This window comes from Pomacea canaliculata, linkage group LG2 (genome assembly GCF_003073045.1).
Source record: "Pomacea canaliculata isolate SZHN2017 linkage group LG2, ASM307304v1, whole genome shotgun sequence".
Lineage (NCBI taxonomy): Eukaryota > Metazoa > Mollusca > Gastropoda > Architaenioglossa > Ampullariidae > Pomacea > Pomacea canaliculata.
The window spans coordinates 13,040,335-13,052,968 of NC_037591.1; the positions used below are offsets into that span (position 1 = coordinate 13,040,335).

General features: G+C 42.1%; 1 protein-coding gene across 1 annotated transcript; it reads left to right on the forward strand.

The window, feature by feature from the left end:
- Positions 1-232: 232 nt before the first annotated feature.
- Positions 233-11,915, forward strand: LOC112557690 (complement C1q-like protein 4). Its single transcript, XM_025227684.1, has 4 exons — positions 233-287; positions 7,307-7,620; positions 7,900-8,108; positions 9,195-11,915. The coding sequence occupies exons 2-4, from the start codon at positions 7,308-7,310 to the stop codon at positions 9,396-9,398; spliced, it is 726 nt and encodes a 241-aa protein (XP_025083469.1). The 5' UTR covers positions 233-287; position 7,307; the 3' UTR covers positions 9,399-11,915.
- Positions 11,916-12,634: the final 719 nt, after the last annotated feature.

Sequence of the window (12,634 nt, forward strand, 5' to 3'; positions counted from 1 at the left end):
GCGCGTGCGTGGTGCAGAAGAATATGTATAATCACGCGCGACCCTTGACCCGCCGAGGCGAGAGTGCGTGCGTTTTGTGTCAACCTCATTTAGCGACTGGATCAGCGGCTTGATTTACATTCGCGAGTGATAGAATAGAGAGATGGTGGTGGTGGTGTGGTGGTGGTGGTGGTTGGAGGGGAGGGAAGGAGCGAGAGCGAGTGGTCGGCCTTCAGTAGAGCAAAGGGAGGAAACGCATTAAACGCGAGAGCGCTCTCCTGCGGGGAGGATTTGGATACACTTAACGGGTGAGTGTGGCTGAACTGTGAGGAACACAAGCTCGTGTGACGCTTGTTTGTTGTTTTTGTTAACCCTGATGCTGGCAGTAAGTGGCTTTGTCAATATTTTTTTGTTATGGTTGTCTTTTGTCGTGCTGGAAATTCTTACAATGTAAGATACGATTGTTTTAATCATGTTTTTTTTTTATGTACAAACATTTCTTTCCGTTTTCTTTCTGTCCACTTTTTTTTCTAGTTTTTACATCCTTTTTTCTTTCTTTCACATTTAGAGATGTTTCTTAAAGAAAAATTCTGATGTGCAGAAATTAATCTAAAAAGTAAACAGTTTCACCAACACTCACGATCGCGCTCTGTCATCGAGGAGTCGGCACACGAGAGAGGCATTCAATTTCTACATAACTGCTTGTTTTTGACATGTGATCTCCGATAAACTCCCAGAAAGCTATTGAAGTGTGAGCTACCTTGCAGGCTTGGGGAGGGGAACCCGAAGGCCATTATGTTTCCATGACAAAAGACATACATCATCGGCAAGATGTGTTCGCGTATAGATTGTATAGGAGGTCTGATTACTATCAACAACTGCCAAGAAGCAAAATAAAAAAAAAGAAAAAAGAAAAATCACATCAGAATTAAATATGAGATAAGACTTCATATGAAATCAAGATAGTTAACCTTTATATTATATTATTTTTATGGTAACTTTTTTGCAAGCTACAATGAAACTTGATTCGATCTTTTCATTCTGGACTCGATGTAGTCGACACTCTCGTCTCGCGAGAGGAGGAACAAGTAGTTGTGTATCTAATCTGAAAGGCTGATTCATGATATTCACAAGCATATGAAACTTGGGTCTGCGGTTTGAGATCTTGCGGCGTTTGGAGGAGAATAACCATCACCCTCCCATCCCCTCCTACCTTGTACTACCATCGGGACCTCCAGCTCCAGCAGCGACACTACAACCCTACCTCCCCACCTCCCCCAATATCCATCCAGGGAACAAAGACTGCCAGCTTCTACCCCGTCCTTGCTCCTTTTCACCATTCTTGTCCCTTCCCCAACTCTCCTCCACCCCACCTTCCATCCACCCAACTATCCAGCTTTCTCTCCTTCCATTTCCTGCCTGGCGTACCTATCTTCTTTAATTTCCTTCTTCAACACCACTCCACTTCATTGCTTACTACCTTCCTTCTGTTCTCACATTACTACTTCCGCTCTCCTGTTTCTTGGTGCAACACCCACACTCTCGTCTTCTTTGGATTTGATTGTACCAAATGCGGTTTGTAATGGCGACCCTCACGGTCGTTTGACATACTTGGCAGAGAGTGCAGCTAGTACAGTAGATTATTATATTGATATTAGCAGTAAGCTGCACAATTATATTTTGATGAAAGGGTGGAATTGAAATGATATCGTGGATGGTTTAAGAAAGACCCTTTTACGGATGATCATATTTTTACGGTTTGCTGTCATTCAGAAACAATTTTCTGTGAATGGCAACTTTTATGTTGCATTTATTGACTTTGAAAAAGCATTCGATTCTGTATCTCGAAAATTACTTTGGCTAATCCTTTTTGCTTATGTTTAACTTCCCATTTCTCATATTTCCACTCTTTTTACTCATTGCAACTTCTCCTACTTCTCACACTTCTACCACTTTTTTTCTCTCGTGGTTTCTTCTCTGACTTCTCGCATTTCGTGCTTTCTATTAAGCTGCTTCTTAAACTATTTCTTACCATGCTATTCCGACTTCTACGAATTTTCTCGCCTCACTACCTCTACCTGTCACAATTCTCTTCTCACTAGTTGAACTTCTCACCTCACTTTCTTTTCGCGTTTTTCTACTAATTGTCTTCTACTGTTCCTTCTCACACCTCTACTTCTTGTCCTTCGCCTTCCATCACTCCTACTTCTCATCTGATTTCTCATCCCTCTCGCCATTTCCCGGCGTTTGCTGCATGTCCTACCTTCACAACAAGTACGATTTCAACAGAAAACAATCACCTGCTTCTACTGGTCACGAAAAGGTCACAGCATTTACAGGCAATTGATAACCTGCCCCTGCACGTCACTAAGCAACATCAAAGCCTGCTCTCGCGTTCGAAGACGAGAAGAAGACGAGGAGCAATCAAAGCCATCTTGGGGAGGAAAGTAACTGTTGACATTGAGTCTGAACTCATCTTGACATTTAGAACTAGGTCTCCACCTGGAAAACGACGAAACAGCTACTTTTGATTGTCTCCCAAGAGGAAGGACTCGTTATTAAAAGATAAAAAAAAACAAAACGCTGTAGTCTAATGAAGAGTGTAATCAGAACAGTTTCTAAGGAATGAGAGAGTGAAATGGATTAAAAAGTGAAAAGGTTACCATAGGAACAATGATGATGGGGGAAAGGGGAGAAAAATGAATTTGGAATTTGAATGAGAGAAAGAAAGGGGAAGTGTGTCGAAGCGAAAAAGGTAAGAGTGAAGGAAGGAAAAGTAAGATGGATATGAACGTAGGAGGGGAGGAGAAAATGGGGGTCGGTGAGGGGAAATTAATTTAGCAAAGATCTCATATTCTTCACCATCTGCAACCATCGTCTTCTTCTCTGGTTCCCTGCCATGGCGGCAATGAGTATTGATTGTCGAATGTTCCCGATTCGCTCCTTCGCTTCCACTTTCGCTGCCTCGCCATCTGATGTGTTGCCTCGTCATACAGCAGACGTCGACGGCAAACTGGGCTAATAATTGTTTTCATTCTGGAAAAGTTCGGAGGAGCCTATTTGTCTTCTGCTTGTTCCCCATGCAGTTTCTGTTTGTCACACCACCCACCTTTCCAAATTACGAAACGCGCTTGACATAATTTAAGAACTCCCAACAGCAGCGGCAGCAGCAACAACAACACAGATAATGATGATGACAATTGAGGAGGAGGAGGAGGACGTGATTCATACATTTCCAGAATAGGAGGCGAGTTCGATGCGGTTTGCAAATGACAGGAACAACTAACAGAGATATGCACACACACACATACACACACGCGCGCACACACACACACAGAGCCAGTTCACGCCAAGAGTAGAACAAAATGCGGAGATAAGAGAGACTTGAGAAAAGACAGACTAACGATTCACCGGAAACAAAAATACAAAGCTAGCATTCAACCAGGCGAACACAGAAGGAAAAAAAATCATAAACACGCAAATTGTTCTCAAAAATGTGAGGGAAAAGAGAAAGAGAGAAAGGAGACGGAGAAAAAGAAGACAGAAAAATAAAGAAAGAGAAATAATTATTTTTGCTTGGAAGGCAGGGATGGTGTGTAAACCCCCCTTTTTTTTAAAAAAAACCCCAACAACCAAGCTATTGGCTAACACTGTGGATGCCGGGACAAGTATTTCATATATATTTAATATATCTGTAACAGTAAAGTGTCATAACAAGATGGAGTCATGTAGGAGAGACGCGCGGTAGTCAGTGTGGGCCCCGTAGTTAGTGCAGGAGAGGGCAGGAGAGGCCCCATTATACTGCAGGAGAGGCACTGTAAATTGCGTGGAGAAAGACCAGGACAGTAAGGATTGTTTCACCTTTTTCAGTTTCTTGTATAAACATGAATAACAATATATGCTGGGGAAATAAAAAAAAAAATGCCATGAGAGAGTGAGTGAAAATTAGACGGGAAATGAAGAAATGGAGGAAAACAGACTGACAAAAGCAAACGCGCGGGCGCGTGTTTAAGAGAGAGAAAGAAAGAGAGAGAGAAGGAAAGAGAGAGACATGTCGGGTACTATCTCTGTACAAAATCATTTTCTCGTGTGTGTACACGAGACAGACAGCACGCTCATTTCTTCTAGGAAGCGGGAAGTGGGTAAGGGGGTGGTTGGGTGGAAATTACATACAGGCGGACTATCAGAGCCAATTGAGGAACAAAAGTAAACACCCGGTCCCAGACTGACACTCCCATCAGACACATCACATGTATCAAGGTGTCACAAAGCAACCACACAAATAACTTGCCGGCAAATTGTGTGTCGTCTGCAGGGATCACTCCGCCATCCCCCGACCGTTCTCACCCCCTAACCCCTTTTGTTCGCGCGTGTCCTTTCAATAAACGAATAAAACAAATCGTCAGAAGAAAAGCATTAGGCACAGCGTGGCACTCACATCTACAGTAGACAAAAGACAAATGACTGCCCCATGGTGTGAGACCCAGTCCATGAACTAACCAGCTGATAAAGCACAACAGACATTAGCTCACTTAGATAGGGACTCCGCTGCCAGAGAGAAAGGGACCTGGCAGTCTGGGAGGTCTGCTGTCTAAACACTAAAGGTCTCAGTGTTTATTTTTCTGGTCTCTAGAAGTGTGTCGGAGGAAGGTGTAGCTGCTATCTATGTAAGCAAAAGGAGGCGGTTATCCGAAGTGACTATAGAATGCTGGAGTGTAAACCCGAATGCGAGTTTGGTTCGATACCCGTGTGGCGCAGCGAATTTTTTCCCAGTCATAGCTGTTGGAAATGGGTATCTGATTCCACAGAGGGTTGGGTAAGGTAAACAACCAGAGGGACAGGAGATGGGCATCGACCTCGCAGAAAAGCTGTCCCCGGGATATTGAATACCTCCCTCCCATGCGACCTAAAAAAAGTGTTATGATAGGACTACATGTTTATATCAAGAGAAACTTGAGGGAGAGATGCAGGGAGAGGTAGTTGTGAGGTTATTGTAAGGCAATAGGGGTTATCGCTATTATCTCCCTTCCTATTCATTCCCTATCCATCCCCCGCAGCTGACCTCCTCTACTACCTTTATCGCGAGCACCAAAATACTTGCACCTCATGTATTGGTTTAGATGGATAGAGACTCGCACACAGGTGTGGAAAACGACACCAACATTCGTACCAAACAAACAAGAAAAATGCAATCATTCAACCATCCCTCCCTCCCCTAACTCCCAATAACAAAATAATCTTTTTTGAAACGTTAAATCTGTATAGCAAACGTCCCTTTTGTCCGGTCCTAAACACACACGCGGTAAACGATTTTCTTGTAATGGCCTTCTTTGTTAGAAATGAATAATATTTTTTAAAAAATCCACAATTGCCTTGAAGAGAGACGCATTGCTGCAGGAGATGAAAAAAAAAAAAAAAAACTAGCCACCATAAAATAAACCGATGATGTGTTTCGATCTTTTTGGGGTTATTTCGTGCTCCCCGGGGCACGGTGAAATGTTGAGAGGCTGTGAATGGAATGTGCATACTTTTGCTCTCCTCCCGTCCTGTCTGCGCCAAACCCTGCATGTTTAGCACTAACAGCTCTGGAAATGAAATTTGCAAATAGTTTAAACAGATCTTCTCTTCCCAGCCTCGATTTCGATTGAGAGGTAAGAGGGAGGACGTCGTGCGGTAATTCACTTGAAGGATTTTGCACGCACGCATTCACACATTTCACACACACACACACACGGACGCACGCGCGCACATACATACAGACTTGTTTCACGGACGTGTGTAGGTGGACTGCTGTCTGTCTGCCGAGACCAACGCTTAGTCTCTTGCGAAGTTCTCCGCTGTTAGTCTCGGCGAGCCTAAACAAAGAATGTGACTAAACCGGAAGCTTTGTAGTCTCATGCCTCGTTTTAGTAGTTAACTGGAGACTCTAGAGAAACTCTTTGATACACAGGCACACACATGCCATAAAAACAAACAAACAAAAAAAAACCTCACACGTTCATCATTTTCACAAAACAGAAACAAGAAGCAGGACAAATAAGAGAGAGAGAAGAAATGTACAAAAGAGGACGGAGAGAAAAGTGGTTAACCGTCTCTGGCATGAGGACACCTTCAATAAAGCTAAAAGCAACCCTGGCAAAGTAGGCTGAACGAGGAATCAGTAGGAAATGTTGTGTATCTAGATGTTGAAGGAAAGCGAGACGACCTCTGGTGGCAGCTGAGTCTTACTGTTGGTCTGTCTCGCTGCTCAAACATTGTACAGCCACGTGCCTCGGTCATCTCCGGGAGATTAATGAGAGAGAGAGAAGGGGTAGGTGGGACAGAGAGAGAGAAAAAGAGATTCAGGGAAAGGGTGGAGAACTTGGAAAGTTGCTGTCATCAAAATTGCCACGGAAAATGTTGTCAACATAAGCAGGTTAATGAGTGCGAAGTTCCAAGAATAGGTAGATAAAATATACATTCTTTAAGAGATTTGAAATGCAGAAAGATGAAACGACCCTAGGGGATGAAAGTGCGAGAGAGAGAAAGAAAGAGAAGGAATTTAAATTCTTTGTTGAGTAGGCCTAGGTATGAGAGATTATAGAAAGAATTCAAAACGTGATATATATATATCTTGGAGACGAATTTACTTCCTCCAGTAAGTAGTAATTGTTTATGAAGAAAAAAACCTCATTATCTATCTATCTCAGCGTCGTTCATTTCGTCTACTTATCCTTCTTTCCAAGTAGGAGTCATAGTAAATCCGAAAACACCCGAAAGTAACCCATCCATAAAGCAAAACCTACGAGGGTGTTCACCCTCCGAGTAAGCCTTTATCAATACCTCTTACAGTCTGAAACACATCAGTCCTTGTGGCAGGAAAGCTGGTGACAAGAGATTTATTCCAACAAACAAATGTGTTCTGTTCCTTCATCAGTTTGTTATGCTGTTTTCGTTTCTGTCGTTCAGTCGGGAAATAACCGCTGTCGTGCCTGAAAGAGTCGGAAATGCATTTGTCTGTTTATCGTTTTCCCACTCATCAAGAAATCCATCACACACACACACGTGAGAGAGAGAGAGACGAATGACAATTTTTTATTTACGAGAAGTCCACTGAGATATCAACCACCATGTTCATACAGATTATCATAATTTCTCTGTTTTTATTGCCTTGTTCTGAATTAATGTAATGTTTTTATTTCTACTAATTAGTCCGAGGGTGAGATGTAAAAAAAAATTTTTTTCTTATTCTGTTACCCTCATAAATAAAGATTTTTCATTTCTTCTCCACCATTAGCCTTCTACTTCAATCTTCACACCAATAACGCCAAGCATCCTTCACCTTCAGGATGCAGGTCAAGGCCGTGCTAGCTCTGGTGCTGCTGGTGCTCCTGGTGCTGGTGGCGTGCGAGGCCAACACCCGCAAGGGCCGCAAGAACCGCCAGCGCAACCGCAACGTGGAGCGTGACGTGTCGCAGATGGACGATGTGGCCGGCAGCGAGGAGGCGTGTCACCTGGAGGTCTCCTGCAAGAACCCCAACAGCGGCATGCCCATCACCCTGCCCATCCAGGGGCCCAGGGGCCCACCCGGCAAGCCGGGGGTACCCGGAGAAACAGGGAGAGACGGGGAACCTGGTATGCCTGGCCCGCCAGGGGAATCCAGTAAGCGAGCGTTTTTTTTTAACGAAATGCAGATCATCATCATCATCATCATCATCATCATCATCATCATCATCATCATCATTAATTGAACACACCAATAGCATTGATTTTTTTTTTATTTTGGTCTAATGACTACTGGTTTTATGTCCACCTTCCCACGATTTCCTTAGCGGTCGTCAACAAATCCATTCCAGGAGCCACACACGAGCAATAAGCATATCCTCCCTTCTCCTCCCCCCTTTTCAAAGCCAGTCTATTCCATTCCGTTTTCTGCTTCAGGTGGCGCTGCTGCCAAGGTACCCAAGGTGGCATTCTTTGCCGGGCTCAAAGACAACAAGGGACCGGTCACAGAAAACTCCGATCTCGTCTTCGACAGCATCGTGACGAATGTGGGAGGGGCCTTCAGTGCCGAGACTGGCCGCTTCACCGCCCCCTACAACGGCACCTACTACTTCACCGTCGTTGTCGCTGCGCAGGGGAGGCAACGTGTACGTTACTTTGATGAAAGAATGGAACGTATCTTTCGAGTTATGTCTCGCTTATCTGTGCTTCCTGCCTCCTTCGTTCACTCTTCTTTTTCGTTTCCGGTGACAGTTTGAAAAAAATGTTTAATTATGTTCTAGGTAGAATTCTTTAGTAAGCAAACAAGCAAACAAACAAATCCAAAGCAAAAGCTGAGTTGCGATCAAGAGTCCACAGTACCCTAAAGATATTTTTAACATCAATTCGTCGAATTTCGGCATTCATGTCAGTTTGCTTCTCATTGTTATCCACTTCCAGTCTGCCGATGTCTTCTTTCTGATTGCAAATACAGGTAGAGGTTTTGGAGAGGTGGATGTAAGTAGAAGTGGCTGTTCTGATGCAGGTTCAGAGGTCGGATCCCGTTGTTCCACTGGCCGTTATTACCGTATTCGTCTCTTTGTTGCTGTAGAGGTGCCACCTGCTGTCGCTGGAGCTGAAGTGATAGAAGAAAAGATTGGTTACTAATAACATTTTTTCTATCTGTCCGCTTTCAAGGCTAAGCCAGGCTAAACTAGCCTAGCATATGTAAAATAATCTCAAATAATCTATACTTGTAAACATATTCGATTAAATCAGTTACACCTATACCTGTACGCCTACCATATTAAAGCCTAAACCTATACTCGTACAATACTAGTCTAATCTTGTTATACTTGTACGTACCAGACTTGTATACATATCGGTCTAATCTATAATTCTACACATACAAACAGTCTAACATATACACATACCACTCTAAGCTACGCTTGTTCACATAACAGATTACAATCATTTAACCTATGCTTGTACACATACCATATTAAAACAACCCAACCTATACTTGCAGACACACCATCCTAATATATACTTGTACACATAGCAGACTAAACCAGTATAATATACACTTATACACATACAACGAAAGTACACCAGTTCAAGGCATCTACTTTACTACGTAACAACATTTTGAGAGACAGCTCTGTCGTGTGTCTTTTACTGAGCTGTGATTAATCAGAATCCATTTTGTGAGCAGCGGCAGACATAATCTTCACTGTGCATGCTGATGTTTCCAGGCTGCGGTTGATCTGGTTGTCAACGAAAAGATGGTGGCGACCATCTGGGCGGAGAGCATCCCTTACTGGGCCTCGGCCACCAACAGCGCCATCTTGAACCTGAGGGCGGGGGACCAGGCGTGGCTCATCCTGCTGAGCCGAGCATCCTACATCCACGGGTACATGTACTCCACCTTCTCCGGCCACATCCTCTTCACGGACTGAACGCAGGAAAAGACAAACACTCACTGGGAACATGGTTCACATCACGTTTTAAATTACTGAGCACGGAGGTGAAACAAGTTTATGAAGCGGCAAGGATTTTCATTTCTTGTTAAAGATTAGTTTTCAGGAGGCTTGGCCGCAGACATTTTTTTTTTGAAGTTTAAAAAGAAAAATGGCGCAGAGTGGCGACATGCAAATGTTGGGGTGAAGGTTATTCTAAAAAATAGTATCTGAGGGTTTTGTGTGTGGGTTTACCGCGATCAATTATTCTAAAAATCAGATGAGACTGAGATATACCGGCATGACATTAGTCCTAAACGAACTTAATAACATTTTACAAATGATTTCTATCACAATTTTTGTCACGAAGGGAGGTGAAATATCAAAATTCTTTTTGTGAAGATTAGCGAGACAATCACTTTATATTAAACATGATAACACGTTGAAACAGAAGTATGAATTTTCCGGTGACCGGTCAGTTCTGTCACAGGCTGGGCAATAAATACTAGAGGATGTCACAACAATTTTGTCAACAAAATGCAAGTAATATCCTCATGGATTTCTTTTCATGTCTTGTTAGGTTGTAAATTGATACTGTATTATTTTTTTTTAATTTATTAGATTTGCAATATTTAGATATCACCATTAATTTGTGTTAAAAACACCAGAGCTCAGCAGCACAGAACTGTGAACTGAAATATGTATTATGCTCTGGTATACGACGAAGAAAAAGAAAAAAATTAATAATCTCGACAACAGCTGTACGAGTCTGAAGCAGTTTGTTGTGATGTTAGCTCCTAAAATATTAGAAACGATAATCTTTCAACAATTATAAATGGTCGTCACTGCGACCGCATATAACTTACGAATGTTACTATTGGACGAGCGTTTTAACCAATCGGTGTGAATGTTACTTAATACTGGGAAGTGGGAACATTAGTGACTAAGGTACGGTGCGTTCAGTGTCCTTTGCATACAGAATTTATTAGAAAAAAACTATTTATTACTGTTGAGGTCTGAAGGAGAGAGTTGCTGGATGCTTACACTCGTGATGTTAGAAAGGTAGAATTTTGATCAGTTAAATCATTCCCGTCCGATTCGCAATTCTGTGTCGGTTCTCGGTGTCTTTTGATGTTGTGATTTCACACTTGTCACTTCGATTCACACTTGTTTCCGCCAAGTATCATTACATGTCGTTGTAGTTACGCGACACTGGGTGTCGTCTGGGGACTGTTATAGCAATTGCAGACACAATTTTGAATTTTGAGGACTATTCATTGGATGGACGGACGAACGAAGACTGCAGTAGACATAAAACGCATAAAATGACTGGGATTGCTTCTTTTCAGAGTTGTTTACCTGGCGGACTGTATCTATGTGTTAGGCGTCGAGCTGTTCTGTGCTGAATAGGCATCCTTAACACTGGCATAGCAATCAGCATGTGCAATTGTTTACTTTAATTATGAAAATACAACGCAGTGTACAGGTGCATGCTCTGTAGCTGTGAACAGACTGTGGTCTGTTCTTCTAGACATTAGAAGTTCAAAACCATCCGAAACATCCTGGTTCAATATCGTTCTTCCACGTGTCTTCTCTTTGACCCTCCCCCCGACTCCTTCTTGCTTTCTTTCCTTCCTTTTCTTGGTCATAAAAATACACACGAACATTCCAGTTTAGTGTAAATGTCCTTTTTTGTAAAGAAACATGATCTGCAAATCGATGTTTATATTGTAAATATTATATTGGAATTCTTCTAATGTCATAACCAACATTGACATGAAAGGGATCAGATTCCCCGTTTAACTTCTCTCTGACATTGTTGTGATAGAGAAGAAACATGGAAGAACTTCACACTCACATCTTTTATTTCTTCTACATTCACCCTCAGCTCAACTCTGGTATTATGTCACAGAGCGATGTACAGAACTGAATTTTGTACAGAAGGAGAAAAAGGAAGAAGTTAATGTTGATGGCGATTATTATTATTATTATTATTATTATTATTATTATTATTATTATTATTATTATTATTATTATTATTATTATTATTATTATTATTGCTGCCTCGAGAATCCGTCCTGGGAGTGAGTAAAGAGAATGTTGGCAACAGCTCTTCAAGTATCAGACACAACCAAAGCATTCAGAACAGAAAGAAAAGCCATTGACATAATTTATTTCCTAGATGTATTCACTCGATGATCAAGCAAGATGTCTGCAAGATTATTTCAGCTACTGAAACAGCTTTCGGTGTCCATTTTACAAAGAGGAAGATGGTCACTCACCCTCCCTCTAGGTTTCACACCGACTTGACGAGCGAAATAAAGAAAGTTTACGTTAGTCGCGGCGCTGCTGCTGTTGTATGTTGTTTATGTGACCTTTGCTGTGACCTTTCAAACACATTTTTTTCCCCAGCTATCCTAGAGACTACATTCAAGATTTCTGTTATAGTATTGTTTGATGCCAAATGTAGTATGAGGAGTGTTGAGAACTAAAATTAAAAGCAGTGTGTAGAGTGGAGTTACTTGGTTCATTTTTTGAGGCTGCATGATTCGTGAAATGATGAAAAAAATATAAAGGAAATGTGAGTTGGGGTTTTTTTTTCTTAAGCTTCTCCATCACAGGAACCACAGACTGTGCACTGCAAACGGTCCATTATATGTATGGGTATAAAATACGGACGTTCACAGCCCTCAGCCATAACCAGAGCAACTTTGGACCAGTGAACGTTTATGGTTTTTCAACTCACGCATCTGTACCCAGACATGAAGGAAATAAATGGCGAACAGAGAAAGTTTATAGGTGTCTGTCGCTTACAATGAAACAAAGGGGAAGGGAATGGAGGGTAGAAAGATACTGGAAATATGGGTGTGGGGATTTATCACGATGCTTAGCTGTGCACAGGAGGCAACATCAAAGAGGCGGTAACCCGTGATTGCAAAAAGCGTTCTCACAGTTGCAGTTATTTCCCTTGATTTGGGAGACGGGTTAATCGGCGAGACTGTTCGTTTGGTGATGGTGGTGATTTTGATGAAGTGTACATCGGGAAAAAAGAAGAAATAACTTCTAGCTATATATCCTATTCTTGTCATCTAGAGAGAGAGAGCAGATGCGCACTGCACTAGCAAAAAAAAAAAAAAAAAAAAAAAAAAAAAAAAAAAAAAAAAATAGGCTCCGAAAAAAGTGCGCTCTCCAACACTTCACTTCCCTAAACGACATTAAAAAGGTTAGGAGACGAC

What these genes read in the sequence shown, in the direction of transcription:
- LOC112557690 (XM_025227684.1), top strand. Translation starts at nt 7,308, where the DNA reads ATGCAGGTCAAGGCCGTGCTAGCTCTGGTGCTGCTGGTGCTCCTGGTG. An exon ending in TGGCCCGCCAGGGGAATCCA is followed by an intron (nt 7,621 to 7,899) that starts GTAAGCGAGCGT and finishes TTTCTGCTTCAG; the next exon opens with GTGGCGCTGCTGCCAAGGTA. An exon ending in CTGCGCAGGGGAGGCAACGT is followed by an intron (nt 8,109 to 9,194) that starts GTACGTTACTTT and finishes TGATGTTTCCAG; the next exon opens with GCTGCGGTTGATCTGGTTGT.